The 22,600-nt window shown below is 34.4% G+C and overlaps 1 protein-coding gene and 1 pseudogene across 1 annotated transcript; one reads left to right on the top strand and one right to left on the bottom strand.

Annotated features, from left to right (window-relative positions):
- Window positions 1-3,488: 3,488 nt before the first annotated feature.
- On the top strand, window positions 3,489-5,463 carry LOC143577184 (uncharacterized). Its single transcript, XM_077061091.1, has 3 exons — window positions 3,489-3,720; window positions 4,481-4,709; window positions 4,786-5,463. The coding sequence occupies exons 1-3, from the start codon at window positions 3,607-3,609 to the stop codon at window positions 5,151-5,153; spliced, it is 711 nt and encodes a 236-aa protein (XP_076917206.1). The 5' UTR covers window positions 3,489-3,606; the 3' UTR covers window positions 5,154-5,463.
- Window positions 5,464-18,524: 13,061 nt separating this feature from the next.
- Window positions 18,525-20,861, bottom strand: LOC143577181 (uncharacterized; annotated as a pseudogene).
- Window positions 20,862-22,600: the final 1,739 nt, after the last annotated feature.

Raw genomic sequence — 22,600 nt, 5'->3', positions numbered from 1 at the left:
TAGTTGTATGTGGAGGCCCGTTCTTTGGTGATCTTCAGTGGCGACTTGCATCTTTACCGATGCGCTTAGGGGGTTTAGGCCTTCTTTCGGCTCATGATGTTAAGGTTTACGCTTTTGTAGCGTCGAGGGCTCAGTCTTGGAAGCTGCAGAATCACATTTTAAGGAATAGCGGAGTTGTCGACCTGGACTCAGACTACGTGCAGGCCCTGGAACGCCTAAATGGCACTCTCCCAGACTTTGACATTGGCGGTTTCTCTAATATGGACACCGCCCCACCAAAGCCTCAAAAAACTTTGGCGAATCCCCTTTTTGGCAAAATCGCTCAGAGCCTGGGAGAAGTTTTTGGATTGACCTCCCGACAGAAGGCGGTTATTGAATGCTTACAAGGTCCTCATGCCTAAGATTTTCTGACCGTTATCCCGATTGATGGCTTGGGCCAAAGCATGTCTGCGGTCGAGTATAGGGCCATTCTTAAGTACCGTTTGATGGTCCCAATGTACCCAGAAGACGAAACATGTCCGATCTGCCGTAAGGCTTGCCTGGATAAATTCGGAGAGCATGCGGTTCATTGCAAGGAGATGCCTGGGTTCAAATACCGACATGATTGGGTGCGGGACATTCTTTGGGACATCTTAAGGCGAGCTGGGATATCAGCTAAAAAGGAAGCCCCCGTAAACTTCCTTACAGACCCCACAGAAGGGAGATCCACTCTACGACCGGCAGATTTGCTCGTCTTTGGTTGGGCTGGGGGAAAACACGCTTGTGTTGACCTCACAGGGGTATCTCCCTTAGCTGGTTTGAGGGATAATGGGTTTATAGCTGGCAAGCAATGAAAAGGGCTGAAACGAAGAAGGTGGAGAAACATGCTAAAGCCTGCGAAGAGAACCAACATGTTTTTGTCCCTTTGGCTTTTGATACCTTTGGCTCCTTGGCACCGAAAGCTATCCGTTTCCTAACCAGGTTCAACGGGTTGTGCATAGCAATGTGTCGACTCCAAAGGGGCAGGGGTATGTCTTTAGCAGGTTAGAGTTTGCAATTTAGAAAGGGGTGGCAGCGCAGCTTGTTGCCCGCCTACCTGCTATGTTGATGTAATATCTATGTTTCTATATAATGAAAGAAGTAAGTTATTCGATAATAGGGATAAAAATATTATCTTATGTAAAACTACCTCACTTACTATATTTATTAAAGGTAATTTATTGAAGAAAATTGCAACCTAATGTATTGGTATCTTTTGTCGAGTATAACAGTATTATTGAGTGAAATGACTAATAATTATAACAACTTGTAAGTTGTAAGCTAACTCTTGAGTTTCCATAATTATATATATGCATGTCCACACACCGTCACAACTTAAAACAAACACATTACCAATAGCTACTGCTACTTTTTCATTCTCCTCAATTTAAAATTCTTGAAATCATATCGATCGACAAATGGGTTCGGAGTTTATTAGGGTTAAAGCCGTTCTTGATCGCATTCAAGAAACACGAGAAGAAACAAGAACGATCGCCGAGGTTTCAAGAATCAAAGCCGACATTCTTGATAGTGCGTATAATGTATGTGAAGGCGTCATCTTGTGTGACTTGTTGTCGAAGCTAAGGCAAATGACGGTGTCTATGAAAGTTCTTGAAGTATCGAAAATAGGAGTGTCTAGCGGACTTCGTCATCATTCATCCAAAGATGTTAGGCATGCCGCAAGAAGCCTCGTCCGTGCATGGAGACTTATTGTTGACGACTGGATCGCTGCTAATGATAATAATAATAATAATAATAATAATAACAATATCATGCCTGTTTGTCCACAAGAAGTACCGGTGGTGCCAAGAAAGATTGGACCACCGATCGTCGAAAAACCAACGACCGTGCCAACGAGCAAACAAGAAGGAGGAAAACCACCGGTGGTGGTGCCAAGAAAGACTAATAATATTACTACTGATCATCAAAAACCAAAGCGTGCTGTTGATTTAATAAAGAGGCAGATTAACAGGAGACGATTAGGGACGGTTGTGTTGGAGAAAGAAGTCAAGATTAACAAACCATTAACAGTTGTGGAAAAAGATCATAGGAGTACTACTGTTGAAACCAGGAAGATGCAAAATCCCACAAAATCTGTTGTTGGTCCGTTGAAGAGTAATTTGGACAAGGAATTAAGTGTTGAAGATCGGAAACTTGAAGCCGCAAAAAGAAAGATGCACGAATGTTATGAGGAACTAGAAAACAGCAAGAGACAACGAAGAGTGCAGGTGATCGAGATGCATGACATGATGGGTTGGGCTTGGCTCCTAAGTACGAAGGCAGCAACAGGAGGTTTGGCAATAAGAACATGAGTCGTGGTGTTGGCTTAGTAAGATGATCACGATCATATAATGTTTATGATGTTTATCATGTCTACAGCTTAGACCATTATTAATTGGTAGCAAACTATTTTGTTTTTGATTCTTTCAAATGTAATATTTCTATTGAAATCAAATGGGTGTTAACAATTAATGTGGCGTGACTTATAATATGATTAATGGGAATGAACACTGAATTAGTTTTGAAAGCATTAATCACTAACTATAGATTTTTTTGTTTATTTACGAGCATTAAGTTAACTAGTTATAATTGTTGGGTTAACGGATGATGCATAAATATGATATTAATGTTACATTAATTCAGATGGGTCATGAACTAATGTGTTCAAGGAATAAATGGGCTTAACTATTTATTTGATCCACTATTTTATAACTTAATTTGAGGTCATAGCCCAGTAGCCCAAGCCCACTATGAGGAAAAAAGGAAAACATTATTATTGAAGTGTGATGTATAATCTTTGTCTAATACCCGACTGCAAAATTATGTCTCGTATTTGATCCAATAGCTATCGAGTATTTGCCAGATAACTAATTATTTGGTTAGCGGGCATATCTTATCGCGCATACATATTAGTTTGTTAAACAAAAAATTAGATGTCAATTTATGCGTAATTAGAGCTATGTACGGGTTGTTTGGAATTAAAATAATAATACGAATACGAAACAAATCTAAATTTCTTCTATCAACGAATGCTACTAGATAAAAAAACAATTATTACTTTATTAGGAAGATATTAATAATAAAAAACGAGGACGAAAACTGATACGACACATTCACGTACACAACCCTTAAAACAAAAGTGTAAGGAGACCTCACTTATTGAAGAGGGCATATCAATGGAGTACCGAAATTCATATTATTGGGCAAATCATGATAGTGTAAGGTAGTGTGAACACAATTTTGATTATTAACATGTTTTAATGAAGTTGTTAGAATGAAGCGTTTTGAGGGAAAGTTAAAATTTTGAGATGTATGGTTTGGACTTTGGATAAATTATAAACAGTTATGTGTAAATTTGAATTTTAGTAAATAAGCAAATGATATGTAAAAGTTATAAAAAAAAAAAAGAAAAAAAGGTTGTGAAAACCCTACACTCTTCCTTCCACCAAACCAAATGATAAATCATCTTCATACCAAACATTATACATATACATATTATTATTATTGTGTAAGCACTTCCTCTCTCTTCGTATCGGAACTGTAGTTTCAGATCATAATTGCCGTCAAATTTCATCCAACAATAATAATATGGAAGAATGTTATTATTATCCGGCGAATTTGAAGAGGAAGAATCTGGAACAAGTCAACGATGACTTCAGCGACTTCTCGCTTGCTTCTCCAGCCACTAAAATGCGCCGTCTGGTACGCAATAATAATACGTGTCTGCGTGTGTAATTGAGATTGTGATTGATGTTTAATTAATAGAATTATTGAACGATTTTGATAATATAAACCTCGATTGGTGGTATTTTCAGTTATCTGTGGAATTTAGGTTAGAAATTGGATTTAATTATTATTGAACATTAGAATTTCCGATTGGAAGTATGTAGTGATTTTGCAGTTGTTTTATTCAGTTCGTATGGAGGTTGAATTGTTGTATGAGCTTTTGCAGTTATTTCTTAATATGTTTTAACAATTAGTCAAATTAATTTGAATCAAACAGATGGTGATTTTAGGTTTAGGCTTTTTACTAACATACGCAACATGTATATTTATACGTCTGCGTGTGTAATTGTGATTTTGATCCTCGTCTGGTGTAAAACGCTAAAGACATGTAACTTTGATCAGCATTATTTTGCGCAATTTGGATAATCTACAGCTCGATTGATAGATCTTCATAATTTTGTTGAATTTATGCGTAATTAGAGTTATGTACGGGTTTTAGTGGTGATTTTTCAGTCGTTTTGTTCAATAATTCGTTAAATTAGTTTCTATGGAGGTTTGATTGTTTAATTGAAATTTTCGATTGGAAGAGCTTTTGTAGTGAATTCTGAATCGTTATGGTCAATCATTCCTTCGTGAAATTGTTTTGAATATTTTCTCTTTGATTGATGCATCAAACGGAGAGTGATTTTAGGGTTCTAACTTGTAACTGACAAACATAATTTAAACTTATTGTTAGGATGTCGAGTTACCTCCAATTATCGAGGAAGAAGAGATGCTGAATCCAGTGACATTTGCACAACAACCGGAACCCTCGCAAACAATTGTTGATGATTTGAGTCATATTCTCCCTGTGAATGAAGAGAGAGCAATTGTTCTATATGATCCCGTTAACAACGTCCCTTTATTGCAATCACGATCACCGTTTTCATTCACTGTCAATTCAGACTTCCTTTCAGGGTTCAAAAGTAAGTTCGTAACTCCATATCTTAAAACCAACATCTTGCATTCGAGTGATGATTAATCTTCTTATGTTGTGTACAGATCGAATGTTCTGGTTGAATCGATCACAAGCCCTTGAATCTTTAAACGAAATAAATGAAAAGCAGGAGAATAACAATGATAATGATGATCATAACAATGGAAGTTTGGCGGTTGTGCCATGGGTGCCAATGCATTCAAACCACCAATTAATGGCGGAAGTGGAGAATAATGCAGATGAAGTATCTGAGATGATGGATGCTGATGACATGGATGTTGAAGATGATGTTAACCCTCAACAGGTTCACAATAACGGGTTTGGTTCAGTGAGTGGTTGTGAAGGTGTGAACCAGTGGCAACAGCATTGCATGGTTCCACAGGCTGCACATAGTTTGTCTGCACCGGTTGGTTGGTCAGGCAACGGTGTTTAGATCAGTTTGGTTTATGTATGGTTAAGAGTTTAGATTGTATATATTATGAAGAAATGTTGAAGTTTATTGGTTTCAAGAATCAAAATCATCTCGTTGATTGCTTGATTCGGATCGGGTGGTGTATTCGTTAAGAAAAAAGTCTTGATTGTGCAAGCATTTTGGTTAGAAGTGGTAAGAAATTGTTAGGAAGTGATTTTTTGGCATGGTTTGGGGCCAAAATGTAGACAAAACAATATCCCTGATGGATTTGGTTATATATTACACGGGGTGTTTGGATATGCTTTATGAAAGTAATAGTTATGATTCTGGTTTTTTATTTATTTCTTGTTATAACTATTCTACTCTGCTTTATATAGAGCTTGGAAAGAAACATTTTTGGAAGAAAAAAAAAGATGTGTTTTGTGTTGAGAATAAATTCCTAATCTTACAGCTGTAGAAATTATAGCAGTAGAAAATACATAAGTGAAAACTATGAATGTTGATATCACATAGAATACACGGAGTGAGCAGGCTAACGCGCAAACCTGTCATGTCAACTTGAACCAAACTTGTTTTGCTGAACATTTTTACAATTTGACTCAATGTTCATCATAGTCGTTTTGACTAAAGCCGAACCTGGGAATTTCTTATTAGATGAGTTTCTTTTTTTCATGTCTTATCGTAAATCTACCCCTTTGGTGTTAATTTGGTATGATTGTTTTTAGTGTTAATTTTGGTAAGACACCCGGTGTGTTACATGATGGTGTAGTCAGCAAAAAAAGAATAACTTTGTTAACATCTAAATACAACAAGTTATTAACATATAAAAAAAAACATAACCTAGGCGTTGCGCCCCGACGTGAATTCAAGCCAAAATACAACACATTAATATATGTAAAACAAAAGGCGTTATACCCTTTCAATATTATATGTAATTATTTCAGATCCAAAGGATTACCATAAAAACAATCCGTAAACTGATGATGAGCCAATGTTCGTTCGATAAAAACCTTTCGTAAACCATCCATCACCGGCAACCGCCGAAGAGATAGGAAACACCCAATCACATGTTGCCGACCCCTGATCCCAGACAGAGGTTTCAAGTGGCAATAATCATTTTAGGAAGCTAAATTGGTCCATTGCGAGCCACCATTGTTGTCATCATGTCTATCAAATGGTTTGTTGTTCATTCCATAACAGTTTATCAAATAAAAATAATAATCATAGCATATATATACATATTTATATTTCACTGTTGAGACGATTTGTGGGCCAATCAAAGCATTTTACGAACTAAAATACAAATGGGGTTTATACCTAAACCATATAAGTTACTTAAGATTTTAGGTAAGAGTTACCATAACTATTGTATGATTAAAGGACCAACTAAGAAGAATTTCATGCTTATTGTGATTCCATTCAAATGCTTGAACCTGAACCAAAATTACTCATAATTGGTCACTGTAACTTTTGAATGAAAATCAAATTTAAATGCAATTAATGTAAAAAAATAAAAGAATCCAAGATCAAAATATGTCACGTATGGTACTCCATGGTAACTAGCAGTTGTCACAATACCAATTAATATTCATGATAATTATTAATTAATGTGACAAAATTACATAAGCGTCCAAAAAAGTATTATTCTAAGTTGGAGCAAGAACAGAACGAGTGTGACTATCTATCTTCTTCATACGTGATAGATTTCTATAAAAAACCAACAATAAAATTAAATGTATACTTAAATTGAAAATAAAATTACTTGGTGAATTTATGAAATATATATGGGTGTTGTATACAATTGCATGAAACTGAAACGACCTATAACTGAAATAACCTACATAGTCAAATCAAATAATCGAACCCAGCCCAAAATTGACTAGCCAATAGGCCCAATACTGGTGGGTTTAAAAACAATGAAAGCTCTTTATCTTTTATTTTGCCAGTCAACCTGATACCAAAACTAGTTCATTAGTAAACGGGTTAAAATTGTCATTTTTATTCAATACGTGTTGGCTATCTTGAAAGAAATATTAAATATATTCTGAAGTATGTTTTACTACTTAAAAATGTAACATGCTTAAAAAGGTCACCCATCTATCAACCTTAAACTAAATCTAGTATAAAATTGACTACTATCCCCTGTTTAGCTAATGAAAAGTAATACAAACATGAAACCTAATAAAAAACACAAGGGGATAATTGTTACTTTGGTTTATCATTGTGTCTTTTTATTTATCATATTTTTTTGTTTTGTTTTCGTTATTAACTGTGTCTTTTTTCATTAACACTATGTCATTTTTTATTAGTATTGTGTTGTATTACTCAATATTGTGATATATTTTGCGATCTATTGTGTCTTTTTTTATTCATCATTATGTTTTTTATTTATATTCGTCGTTGTATATTTCTTTATTTATCATTGTGTCATATTCGCTTTTTATTTATATTTTGAGTTATGGTTTTCTTTTTCAACAAGCTGTTATGCCGTTATGGACGATCTCGGCACTATCACAAAAGAAACAATGGTTTAAATAAAAAAGATTTAGAAAAAAAAATAAAAGAAAAATTATTAATTACATGGCAAATTAGGTGATGATAAGTGGACCTATTGGGTACTTTAAGACGCCAAAATTCCAAATCTTAAATACATATATAAACGAATTATTTAAAAGCTCTATGTTGTTTCGTACATTCTGTTAAGTAACCAGATTGTTTTATTTGTAAATGACGGCTTCTCATGCATTTGACCCGAATTCATGATCAGTATGAGTCTCACTAAAACCAAATAACCCTCAAACGGGTTATAACATCTCATTATATTAAAAATTAATCTTATCAAATAATTGATATGAAAATATTATAAAATAAAGATACATTAAAATTAATATCCATTTTTTTCAAAACATATATTACTTATATTAAGAAACAATTTTACAGTAAAAAAAGTAAGCGGGTAACAAGTATCACCAAACCCAAATACATTTTAAACGGGGTAGAATATCTCATTTATCTATAAAACCCTTTCATTATCAAATCATAATTATATTATTAACTTATTTACAATAAATAAAATTAAAATCCAAAAAAATATATAAATATTAAAAACGGAAAATGAAAACAACCTCCGTAATACCATGGATAAAACCTAGTTTATCTATATAGATAATATTCACTATTCAGTCTACACCTTTGTATGAGTTCGCTACACATGAATTTTCACTATGTGAAATTGACCTTCGGCCACACGAAAAAAGTGTGGCCGTAGGCCTTTAGCCACACACATTTGGTTCAGGTCATATGTGGTCAAAGGTCGCGACACCGTGGGTATGATATGGTCACACACAGTTTTTAGTGGCCTTATGTGGTTATAAGTGTGGCTAAAGGGTACAGGCATTAGTTGCTGGCCATCAAGAATCCTCTCCAATAAGTGTGGCTAAACGGTAGAAAATGGTCACATGACTATTTACTATGAGTGACCATTGCACGTATACAGCCACATGAATTCATGTTTCAGCCACATGAATTTTATAATAATGTGGCCAATAGGGTTGTGTTAAGCTTGCATTGTGACCTATACTGTGTGGATATAGCAAAGAAATGGCCACTTAAATTAAAAATAGAGTGGCTAATTATATCATACAGACACTAGAAATTACGTTAAAAGTGGCTAAAAATGTTTGCTTGCCACCCAAACACTCCTTTGTAGATTATAGTGTGGCTATTGTCTTACCGTTTGTCACACATAATGCCTTTTGTAATTTAAAGTGTGGCTATTTAAACTTTTCGTCACACATAGTGAGGTATTGTGTGGCTAATCATATCATATAGACACTGGAGGTTATTGTCAATGTGGCTAAAAATGTGAACTTGCCAGTCAAACACTCTTTTGTAGTTTGTGGTGTGGCCATTGTCTTACCGTTTGTCACACATAATGCTTTTGTATTATAAAGTGTGGTTATTATCATACTTTTGATCACACATAGATAAATGTGGCTATTTCATAAGTTTAACAAACACAATAACATAAATTCAAAACAAGTTTACATTAACAAATCTTCACTAATAAGTTATGAATTCAAAATATTTGAAACTACTACTAATTACTACCGACCTCAAACTTTCTCATAAACTAATCAAATTGTTTTTGCCTCCTTTCTTCGTTTTCCTTAAGTTTTTTCCATTTATTTCATTCGTTGCGCTCGTTCTTCCAACTCGTTTCTTGACTTCTTTTCATCTTTTTCCATTTCTGCTCTAACTTTTTGAACCTAAAATTGTTAAAATATTAGCATCATAACTAGTAAAGGGTTAATGTGAGGCGAAACCTCAAAGCACGACGACTATCACGCATAATCACATTAAACATAATGTATACACAAACAAAAACTTGAATCGACGACTTATTGGTGATAATAATCAATGTCAACTGTACTAAAAAGTCCTAAGATGTATTCACACATCGTATCATGGCAAATTAACCAAACATTCATCATACAACTTAACTTATGATCACTTAGTTCACGAGACAGATTATAACATGTACAAACTGATTTTATTCACAAAGAAAATATTAAGGTAAATTTCTACAAAATTTACCACAGTATGAAATATGAATCAGGTTTCTCAAAAAAATTTTATTATATTTTTCTCAAGCATAGAAACTCACAATAATTCAACCATTCCAGATAGGTACTAACAGTTTAGCAGATTGCGCAACAAAAACTAGTTTATTGGTTCTATCAACTCGTTAATCTAAATTGTGCAAGACCAATTGGGTTGTCTTCAAAACTCATAATACTAACTTTCAGAATTGGAAACAACCCATTTTGTTTTGTCATTAGGGAGTTATGGTGTCGGAAAGACAGGCCAAAATATAACTCCCCGAATCAGCTTTGACCAGTGTTTTTGTAAAATCATAAAAACTATTCAAAACTTGTCCAAAAATTACAAACTTTACCTTTCTGGAAACTAGACTCATAGTGCTATATCCTAGAATCAAAAATCGTTCAGTAATCATCGTTTAACATCAAGTTACATACCAATAAATAAACGAAAACGAATTTGTCAGCAAACTGTTGTCATCAAACAAGTGAAATACATACCTTTTTAGCGATGAAAGATGATGTACTAAGCTTCAATTACAAGAAATAACACTTAAAATTGAAAATCCCCAAACTTGGTTCTTAGGGTTCTTCACACTCAACACGAATCCGGCAAAAATCGAGATATAATTGATGAAATCCGACACCACACGTCAATTCCTCTCGCAAAAATAATTAGATTAGAGCCCGGAATCAAAGGATTTGGGTAAGAATTGAGTGAGTTAGAGAATTGATGACTGAGGATTATGGTGGGTGTAAAGAGATGAAGAAGAAGAATAATAAGAAGGAATGAAGAGAAATAAAAAAAGGTAGGTTAAATATGTGGTCAAATTAAATTTAAGAATATGAGGGTAATTCAAATTTTTTTGAAGAAAAAATAGGGTTGAATTTAATTTGAAATTTTGAGGGAAGTGAAATTAATATGAACTAAATATGAATTTAATTCATTTTTAATAATTAAAATAAAGAGTTGTATATATATAATTCATTTTTAATAATTAATATATATATATATAACAACTAATTAAAACTTATATAATATAAAAATTGTATTTTAAAAATAAAAACATATAAAATAAATACAAGTGATATTTATAGTTGCTCTAAAATAGTTGTATAAGAGTGTAGTAATCAGTGTTAACGCCCAATAAACCATACTTTCATTAGTGGGTCATACTAGTTCTTGATCGGTGTTAGTGCCCCATTATAACATCTATCATGTCACAATTGCTCTAAAAGAGTTGTATAGGACTGTCATTAGTCATGGTTAGGTGTTAACGCCTGAAACACACTTCATTTTTAATATGAATTTAATTCATTTTTAATAATTAATATATATATATATATATAACAACTAATTAAAACTTATATAATATAAAAATTGTATTTTAAAAATAAAAACATATAAAATAAATACAAGTGATATTTATAGTTGCTCTAAAAGAGTTGTATAAGAGTGTAGTAATCAGTGTTAACGCCCAATAAACCATACTTTCATTAGTGGGTCATACTAGTTCTTGATCGGTGTTAGTGTCCCATTATAACATATATCATGTCACAATTGCTCTAAAAGAGTTGTATATGACTGTCATTAGTCATGGTTAGGTGTTAACACCTGAAACACACTTCATTTTTAATATGAATGTAATTCATTTTTAATAATTAATATATATATATATATATATATAACAACTAATTAAAACTTATATAATATAAAAATTGTATTTTAAAAATAAAAACATATAAAATAAATATAAGTGATAATTATAATTGCTCTAAAAGAGTTGTATAAGAGTGTAATAATCAGTGTTAACGCCCAATAAACCATACTTTCATTAGTGGGTCATACTAGTTCTTGATCGGTGTTAGTGTCCCATTATAACATCTATCATGTCACAATTGCTCTAAAAGAGTTGTATAGGACTGTCATTAGTCATGGTTAGGTGTTAACGCCTGAAACACACTTCATTTTTAATATGAATTTAATTCATTTTTAATAATTAATATATATATATATATATATATAACAACTAATTAAAACTTATATAATATAAAAATTGTATTTTAAAAATAAAAACATATAAAATAAATACAAGTGATATTTATAGTTGCTCTAAAAGAGTTGTATAAGAGTGTAGTAATCAGTGTTAACGCCCAATAAACCATACTTTCATTAGTGGGTCATACTAGTTCTTGATCGGTGTTAGTGTCCCATTATAACATCTATCATGTCACAATTGCTCTAAAAGAGTTGTATAGGACTGTCATTAGTCATGGTTAGGTGTTAACGCCTGAAACACACTTCATTTTTAATATGAATTTAATTCATTTTTAATAATTAATATATATATATATATATAACAACTAATTAAAACTTATATAATATAAAAATTGTATTTTAAAAATAAAAACATATAAAATAAATACAAGTGATAATTATAGTTGCTCTAAAAGAGTTGTATAAGAGTGTAATAATCAGTGTTAACGCCCAATAAACCATACTTTCATTAGTGGGTCATACTAGTTCTTGATCGGTGTTAGTGTCCCATTATAACATCTATCATGTCACAATTGCTCTAAAAGAGTTGTATAGGACTGTCATTAGTCATGGTTAGGTGTTAACGCCTGAAACACACTTCATTTTTAATATGAATTTAATTCATTTTTAATAATATATATATATATGTATATAACAACTAATTAAAACTTATATAATATAAAATATTGTATTTTAAAAATAAAAACATATAAAATAAATACAAGTGATATTTATAGTTGCTCTAAAAGAGTTGTATAAGAGTGTAGTAATCAGTGTTAACGCCCAATAAACCATACTTTCATTAGTGGGTCATACTAGTTCTTGATCGGTGTTAGTGTCCTATTATAACATCTATCATGTCACAATTGATCTAAAAGAGTTGTATAGGACTGTCATTAGTCATGGTTAGGTGTTAACGCCTGAAACACACCATACTTTCGTCAATAGACCTTATTTGGCCTTGATTTGTGTCAATGGCCCAACATGTTATACATTCATCAATGGGCCTTGATTGGTATTAGTGGTCATTATAGCATCTATCATGTCCACGTTGCTACAAGAAGGTTGTATATGAATGTAGTGAGCCATAGGCATGTGTCAACGCCCGATAACATGTCATACTTTTATTAATGGGCCATATTGGGCCTTGATTGTTGTTAATGGCCAATATCGTCTCTATCATGTCATAGTTACGTTAACAGGTTGTATAGGAGTGTAGTGAGTCATAGTTGGTCGTCATACTTTGCATTAATGGGCCGTCTTGGGCCTTGATTATTGTTAGTGACCCATTGTAGTCTCTATCATATCATAGTTGCTTTAAAAGGGTTGAATATGAGTTTAATGAGTCATGGTTTGGTTATGCCCGATAATATGTCATACTTTCATCAATGGCCTTATTGGACCTTGATTGTTGTTAATGGCCAGTATGGGTCTATCATGTCATAGTTACGTTAACAGGTTGTATATGAGTGTAGTGAGTCATAGTTGGTCTCATCAAATGGCGTTGACTGGTATTAGTGGCCCATTATATCACCTATCATGTCATAGTCGCTACAAGGAGGTTGTATATGAGTGTAATGAGCCATAGTCATGTGTCAACGCCCAATAACATGTTATACTTTTAGTAATGGAACATATTGGGCCTTGATTGTTGTTAATGGCCCAATATATCTGTATCATGTCATAGTTAATTTAACAGGTTGTATAGGAGTGTAGTGACTCATATTTGGTGTTAACGCCCAGTAGCATGTCATACTTTGCATTAATGGGCCGTCTTGGGCCTTGATTGTTGTTAGTGACCCATTGTAGTCTCTATCATATCATAGTTGCTCTAAAAGGATTGAATATGAGTTTAGTGAGTCATAGTTTGGTTAAAGCCCAATAATATGTCATACTTTCATCAATGGGCCTTATTGGACCTTAACTGGTGTTTGTGGCCCATTATAGCCTTTATCACATCATAGTTGCTCTAAGAAGGTTGTATAGGAATGTCATTAGTCATAGTTAGATGTTAATGGCCGATAACATGTGATACTTTCATCAATAGGTCTTATTGGGCCTTGTTGGTGTTAGTGGCCCATTATAGCCTTTTTCATGTCATAGTCGCTTTAATGGGCCATATTAGTGCTTGTAATCTCTTAGTGGCCTATTATGGCATGTGATATGTAACATTAGATATTTAAGGGTTATATCGTGATAGGGAGTCATATTAGACCATAATAGACAAATACAAGTCATACATGTCCTAATGGGCCATATTGGGCCTTGAAATCTCTAATGGCCCATTATGCATATAATTTTAAATTGTGTCTTATGAGGTATAACTCGCCTAACCCGTCGATATACATTAAACATAGGGTCGAAACGTGTCAGGGTTGGAACGGGTCAACTAAAAAAAAGGTTGTTATGGTTCGAGTCGGAACGGGTCAGGGTCAAAAGATTCGGGTCATAACGGGTCTGGGTCAAAATGGGTCAAGGTCGGAACGGGTCAAAACGGGTCTCGAGTCTTTTTTTTTGAATAAGGACAACAGAGGAAATGTTTTAGTTTTATCATTAAAATTCATGTTCCAGTCCAGTTCATTTTAGCACTTAACAACTCATTTTACAGCAAACAACATGCTAAACAACTTGTTTCAGCGATTTTTCATTCCATTTCAGCACTTAACAGCTCGTTTTAACAGCAAACAGCATGTTAAACAACTCGTTTCAGCAAGTTTTCAGTTCGTTTCAGCACGTAACAGCTTGTTTTTACAGCAAACATCATGTTAAACAGCTCGTTTAATAGAGTTTTCAGTCCGTTTCAGCACTTAACAGCTCGTTTTTACAGCAAACAACATGCTAAACAGCTCGTTTCAGCGATTTTTCAGTCCATTTCAGCACTTAACAGCTCGATTTAACAGCAAACAACATGTTAAACAGCTCGTTTCAGCAAGTTTTCAGTTCGTTTCAGCACGTAACAGCTCGTTTTTACAGCAAACATCATGTTAAACAGCTCGTTTCATCGATTTTTCAGTCCGTTTCAACACTTAACAGCTCGTTTCAGCACGTTTTGACCAATTTTGCAGCAATTCAGCAATAAAAAATCAATAGTTCAGCTCGTTTTTGCCCGTTTCAGCAGGTTACATAACCAATACTTCAAAAAGTTTTGTGTTTTTAATCCAGAAAACAAGTATAGGCAAACGTTTAGTGTTTTTAAAACTAGTATGCAAGTATGTCCGTGTTTTCAATCCAAAACCTGGTGTCACGTGTAACAGAGTTTTCTCAAAACCAAATGAATGCATTTGACTCGTTAACTGTTACCTAGTACAAGTGTTTTAAGTTATGAGAGTATGTTCAACAACACATGACTCTAAGACCCACGTATGAACTCACACACAAACACAAACTTGACCCGACGAATCGTTGGTGATAATAAGTAATGTCAACAGTACCGAAAGTCCTAACATGTATCCACACATCATATCATGGCAAAGCAACCAAATATTCATCATACAACATAACTTATGATCATTCAGTTCACGAGACAGATTCTGTTATGTACAAACTGATTTTATTCATAAAGAAAAGATTAAGGATAAATTCTACAAAATTTACCACAGTATGATATATGAATCAGGTTTCTTAAACAATTTTTATTATATTTTTCTCAAGCATAGAAAACTCACAATAATTTAACCACTACAGATAGGTACTAACAGTTCAGCAGATTGCGCAACAAAAACTAGTTTAATGGTTCTATCAACTCATTAAACCAAATTGTATAAGACCAATTGGGTTATCTTTTAAACTCATAATACTAAGTTCCAGAAGTGGAACCAACTCGTTTGGGTTTGTCATTAGGGAGTTACGGTGTCCGAAAAATGGACCAGAATATAACTCCCCGAATCAGCTTTGACATATGTTTTTGTAAAATCATAAAAGGTATTCAATACTCATCCAAAAATTACAAAATTTACCTTTCTGGAAACTAGACTCAGAATACTATATCCTAAAATCAAAAATCGATCAATAATCATCATTTAACAGCGAGTTACAGACCAATCAATAAATGAGAACGAATCTGTAAGCCAACTGTTCTCAACAAAACTCAAACCCTAACATGTTTATGACATCACTAGGGTTCTAATTAATCATGTTAAAAACCCCATTATAAAATATAAATCCAACAATGATAAAAAGTAAAGATTCAAAAATGTCACTTGCAACTTGTATCAAGATTGTTTAAATTAGAACGAATACTAATCGATTGAATCCAAGACCTAATTGCTTACATTCAAACCCTCGAACACCCAAATTTCTCAAAATTAAAGTATAAATCACCTACCTAACCAAGATGAGCTTCAATCGATGTTAATGAGTGATGAAAGTATTAGCAGCAGGTGATGGATTATGGTTCAGATTGGTTACTGAAGGGTAGATGTCTGGTTGGTCACACAAAAGAATTAGAATGTGGCTATTAATTATCAGTAGTCACACTTTTGTTTTAATGTAATTGTTAGCTTTTAGCCATACATAAAAATTTATAAGTGGCTATAAATAATGCTTTATGGTCACATAAACCCCTTAAGTGTGACCACATGTATAAGCTTTTAGCCACATATGAAACAATTAAAGTGTGGCCATTAACTACCAACGGTCACACGTTTTGTTTGTTGTCACCGTTAACTTTTAGCCACATATAAAACTTATAAGTGGCTAACAAACAATACTCTATGGTCACATATACCCGTAAGTGTGGCCATATGTATTAGTTTTTAACCACATCGTTATCAAACTACTGTGAGCGTAGATCATATTTGGCCATAGTTTACTAAGTGTGGCAAGTAAAAGTCACATTTTTTTATGAAATTGTAGCTAACGGTTTCGAACAACTGTGTTTTTTGTCACACGAATTGAAAAAGTGTGGCTAAATGTTCCAGCAGGTGTGATTTTTTGCCACAAAAATCTAATTTATGTGGCTAAAGGTTCTAACAGGTGTGTTTTTTGTCACACGAATTGAAAAATAAATGTTCCAGCAGGTGTGATTTTTTGCCACAAAAATCTAATTTATGTGGCTAAAGGTTCTAACAGGTGTGTTTTTAGTCACACGAATAATAAATGTGTGGTGAAAGCGACATTTAGCCACACATTTAGACCGAGGTGTGGCAAACCGCCAAGAGCATGTATGTGGCTAAAAGCCAATATTCACGTAGTGTTCCTTTCTTTTTCTTCGTATGTTGGTTGTGATAGAATTTACTAGAATAAAAATCAGTCGTCATTATAAGTACTTCTTTTAGTTGTAGCTAACTAGTCATGAGTTCACTATACATGAATTTCCTTTTTGTTTTCCTTTTCGTCATGTTTGTTGATTTGTGATAGAATTTACTAGAATAAAAATCAGTCATCATTATAAGTACTTCTTTTAGTTGTAGCTAACTAGTCATGAGTTCACTATACGTGAATTTCTTTTTTTTTTCTTTTTCCTCATGTTGGTTGTGATTTGTGATAGAATTTACTAGAATAAAAATAAGTCATCATTATAAGTACTTCTTTTAGTTATAGTTAACTAGGCATGAGTTCACTATACGTGAATTTCTTTTTTTTTTCTTTTTCCTCATTTTGGTTGTGATTTGTGATAGAATTTACTAGAATCAAAATCAGTCATCATTATAAGTACTTCCTTTAGTTGTAAGCTAACTAGTCATGAGTTCACTATACGTGAATTTCTTTTTTTTTTTCTTTTTTTCTTTTTCCGCATGTTGGTTGTGATTTGTGATAGAATGTACTAGAATAAAAATCAGTCATCATTATAAGTACTTCTTTTAGTTGTAGCTAACTAGTCATTAGTTCACTATACGTAAATTTCCTTTTTTTTCTTTTTTTCTTTTTCCTCATGTTGGTTGTGATTTGTGATAGAATTTACTAGAATAAAAATCAGTTATCATTATAATTACTTCTTTTAGTTGTAGCTAACTAGTTTATAGATTACCCATATGCCATATGGTTACCTAATATGAACGACAAAAAATTTCACGTACGACAAAAAATTTCACGTATAAACCTTTTATTTAGGGGCTTTATCTAAGGTCGACTCCTTGATCGTCGTAAGACCGGACCCCCTGATGCGAGGGAACCGGATGGAATCCGTAAACCCTCGCCCTTTATCGGGTTTGAACCCGGGATTAATGGCCTGATTCGTCCATGCCTTTAGATATCCTTCAAACATTGGCAGATCTTATAAGGGGCCAAAGTGGGCCTCGACCCACCAATTTTTTCATTCAATAAGGTAAATGTTTTCGAAAAAATAATAAAAGTTTATATGTACTGAGTCCGGAAATCCATATTATTTATGTCCAGCCCATCCATATTATTTTTGTCTGACACATCCATTAGGCCACAATTGATCTTATTTTTAAAAATAAGTTATGTTTAAAATTGAAGCCTCGGCTCAAAAAAATTAAAAAAAAAACCACTAATAATGAACTCCATCCCTTATCGTACAAGGCAACAAAGGCCCAGGTGTGAAAACTGAGAATTCAACAATCCTCTCCTCTCGAAAAATGAATTATTAAATTTAGAGTTTTTATTGTTTGACCCGACCCGAACCAAATTGTAGTCCCGAACATATAAGTAGGCAAAATTATGGGTGTCGTGAATTTTAGCCCATCCATACTAAATGTTTAAGATCCGTCACCTAGTAAGAATCGAACTTACGCTCCACTAAAAGAGGACAAGCCTCTTACCAATAGACCAAATATATTTGATTAATTTTGCTAACAACGCTTAAAGACTTATTGACTCACTTCACATATATAACTACAATAATTCCATAATAGATGATGGATTAACTACAAACAACCATGGAGGACAGAGTGGAATCCGTAACTCCTAGAATAAAGCAACCCTTTCTTTTCACCTCTATCAGATAACTCAATGATTCCTCTGTGATGTCTTCTCCAGGTGTAAGTAGCGGTATTCCTGGTGGGTATGGACATACTAACTCCCAACACACATGCCCGACACTTTCTTCAAACCTCACTTTCTTTTTACTTGCAAAGAAGGCGTCTCGAGGGCTCAATCGCATGCTAGTATTCGTATCAATAAGAGGTTGTAAATCATTCACTCGAATTGCGTTACACGTTTGAGATATATGCTTCAACCCGGCCACAAGCCTTAGAATATCATCTTTACAGGTTCCAAGATTTGTTGGAAAAATAACATATCGTGTCCCCGCAAGTTCTGAAATCACTCAATAATCTTTTTCTAAGATATCATAAGCATCAAAACCAGATATACCAAGATTCCACACCCCAACGGTAATTCTTAAAGGGTCAGTCTCAAACCTAGATGAATTAAGAACATTAATTCCGGTAATCCCTTCAATAAGAGCTTTTGCTTCCATGGCTAGTTCAACTGGTTTGTCAAATATGGTTTTTGGTTGTTCACTTATCTGAGCTCTTGCAGCATCTAAGAAGCTAAGAGAAGAAAGCTGGGACTTGTGCTTTGAAGGGTTTCAAGGCACTTGCATATTCTTTCTCTATCGACAATATTTCCAGACAAATGTAACTTTGAAGATTGTGTGAGAGATCCCAAAACCTTGTGGTTGACTGTATGGATATATCCGCCCCTTGATAAAGAGCCGAAAGAGGTAGTGAGCTTTCGTGAAAGCGTAAGTGGGCCCGATGAGCCTCGTCTACAATAAGGGGAATGTTTTGAGAATGACACAAGATGGAAATTTGTTCTAGATTGCTGCAAATGCCGTGATAAGTAGGAGACGTGATGAAAACCGCAGATGCTTTTCGACCTTCAGCCTCTAGCTTATTCATTGCCTTCTCAACCTACTATGTATAAAAGAGTTATATAATTACGAGTATTTTGTTTTCTATTCTAAAATGATTATTTAACTGAAAATTACATAAATAATCCTTTTTGAGCAACTTTACTGTATTTTGATGAAACTAGTCATTGATCATATCATCTACGCCAATATCGCACAACATGATATGCCTATCCTGTGTTGATGTGAAAAAATAAATAAATAATAAAACTGTGCGCAAAATCATCTTGATCATCAGGTGTTGACATGTGGCCCACCTTTATCATATTGTGGGTTGATATACTTTGGTATCACACCAGATAACACCATACCAGAAAATGCCGATTTATGAGAGTTTCTTTGAATAATAAGGGTATCCACTGGTGAACAAGTAGCCATAATAGATGTTTGAATCCCACATGTGGTACCTCCAACTAAGAACCATGTCTCTTTAGCTCCAAACAGCTTTGCTGCTTGTTTTTGTGCCTCCAAAATCGGTCCCTCGGGTGCATGAAGGTTGTCAAGCTGTGGTATGGTAGGAATATCATGAATGAAGGGCTCTATTCCAATCATAGAAGATAACGAAGATGGAGCCGCTCGACCTCGGTTATGACCGGGAAAGTGAAAACATGCAACATTTTGTGCAGCTAATGCCTTTATTCTATTCACCAATGGAGAGTTTTCTAAATCTTGTGAACCAAATGACCATATTATCATTTACATGTTTTTTTTCATCCTTGTTCCATTGTTTGTTTCCTACAAATTAAGTCTTACAAATATTTCAGACAGTGCACAAAAAGTTATTTAAACGTCATCCGCAAATAAAAACAGTATATTTCATTTTGTATTAATATTACCAATTTTATTTGAATTTTTTTTATATAATTGATTTTAGTTTGTAGTTTCGTCACTCATTATCAATGCATCATTCTCAATAAAAATTGAAAATTCAAACCAACATCAATTTAATAGCTAGGGAATAGATCATGAGAAAACTGTTTTTCGTGACAGAACTTGATAACTCCATATATCTACTATATAGTACTACACATATATGATATCATGGATTTTACCTGAGAAGTGAGAACTAGATATTCTTGATGTTCTATTACACTTGACGCCCTGCAACGTCAATAATCGGAGTGATAGTTTGTGAAATGCTCAAGCATAACAAACAATAAAAAAAATAAAACGATATTGTTTTGAGTAATGTAAATATATATTAATACGAAATTAGTATTAATAAAATAAAAACTATAAGAACTTGGTACCAATTTTGGACAAGCAAACGCCATTGTTGATAAGCAGAACATCTTCAGAGCTTCTAAACACATGCAGTTTCAATAATGACAAGATATCCACATATTTATATTTTATTTATTGCCATTTTTGGCCATATGTTTTCTTGATCAGGCCGCATTTTAAACCGTGTGGATAGGTTAAAATAGGCAGAGCTGTCAACACCAGTCCATTCCACTTTAGTTTCTCGCAAAATAAATGCTTATTTTCAACAGTAAAATCACCAAGCCTTATTATTGGGTGGTGATATTCACACAGTCTTATGGCTATATTGGACACCCCCAAATATGTTTCGTATTGACACGGAGCATATTACGCTCTCCTTATTTACTAATGGGAGAAAACCTTGATCTATATATGTCATATTAGGCAATATGATCGGAGCGTATTGGGAGACAAGTGATCTGCATAGTGAGTGTTTCTCACAAATCAAGTCTTACAACAATTTTAATTTGTCTTTTCTTCCTATATGCTCAATATTGCCCAATACGACTCAATATTGCCTAATATGGGAGAAGTAAATTCTAATAATTTTTTTTTAGACAGAATTACAAATTTTGTCCTTTAAAAAAAGCCAAATTACGGTTCGTGTCCTTTTCTAAGTTTCCTTGCAGGCGGTGTACTTTAAACTTTTTTTTTCTACACGTTATGTCCTTTACGCTAACTGGGTTAGAAAAACTCAGTTAAATGCCCTCACGTGAGGCGCATGTGAGGGCATTTTTGTCTTTTCGTCTTACATAATAAAAAAATATAAAACCCTTTCTCTCTCTTCTTTTATATTAATAACGTTTTTTCTTCTTTTCATCTTCTCTCCTCTCCCCCTCTGTTCTTCTTTCTCAGGTGACCTCCTACCACCGCCATACATAACCACCTCCAGCCATTCAAATCCAAACACTGGATAATCCACCTCTTCAAATCCAAACAAAAACAAAAAAAAAACATTTTCAGTTTCTTTCTGTCTGCACCTTCATCCTCACCCCTCACTTTCTTCTTTTTAGTTCTAAACCACCACCACCACCACACCATTACCATCGCACCACCGACGCAGCACCACACCACCACAAAAAAACCCCTTTAATTACTAACCCGAGGATGGTTGGAGGAGCTCTGTGGCGAGGATGGTGGTGTTGGCGGAGTGTGGTGGCGACGGCTGTGGGTTACGGTAGTGGTGGTGTATTTGGGTGGATTTAATGTGGTGGGTGGCTGGAGGGGGTTATGATGCGGTGACTAGGGTTACGAATTTGGGTGGGCGATGGCTACGGCTAGTTACGCTAGGGTTACGGCTAGGGTTTTAATGGAAGTCTTAAATGGTAGGGTTAAGGAGGTGGTGGTTCAGGTGGCCGGAATTTCGGAGGTGGTGGTTCAGGTGGCCGAAATTTCGGAGGTGATGGTTCAGGTGGCCAAAAAGAAGGTGGTGGTTCAGGTGGGTGCCTTTGGGAGGATTGACGTCTATCTTTTGGGCGTAATCGACGGGCGGTGAGGCGACTGAATTGGTTCGTCCGGCGGGAGGAGTAATATCGGCGGCATTGAAATGATGAGGAGTAATTGAAGAGAAGTGGCATTGACAATAGGCGAGCTAGTGGTGGATTAAGGTGAATGGGCAGAGAGTGGTGGCGAGTCGGGTGAACCGGGGGTAGAGGATAAGCAGAGATGGGGCTGCACCAGCCATTGAAGTTAACCAACTGTTGTTAAGTCGCTTGATTGGGTGCGACTGATCTTGGTCAGTGGGTGGGTT

This window comes from Bidens hawaiensis, unplaced genomic scaffold (genome assembly GCF_021521415.1).
Source record: "Bidens hawaiensis isolate Kalapana, Puna unplaced genomic scaffold, B.hawaiensis_p1.1 tig00028485_1, whole genome shotgun sequence".
NCBI classification, from domain to species: domain Eukaryota; kingdom Viridiplantae; phylum Streptophyta; class Magnoliopsida; order Asterales; family Asteraceae; genus Bidens; species Bidens hawaiensis.
Note: the sequence above shows the minus strand (reverse complement) of the source record. Positions and strands in the feature narration are given on the sequence as shown.

Coding starts and splice junctions, on each gene's coding strand:
- LOC143577184 (XM_077061091.1), top strand. CDS start 3,607: ATGGAAGAATGTTATTATTATCCGGCGAATTTGAAGAGGAAGAATCTG. Junction 3,721..4,480: donor CCACTAAAATGCGCCGTCTG/GTACGCAATAAT, acceptor ACTTATTGTTAG/GATGTCGAGTTACCTCCAAT. Junction 4,710..4,785: donor CTTCCTTTCAGGGTTCAAAA/GTAAGTTCGTAA, acceptor TGTTGTGTACAG/ATCGAATGTTCTGGTTGAAT.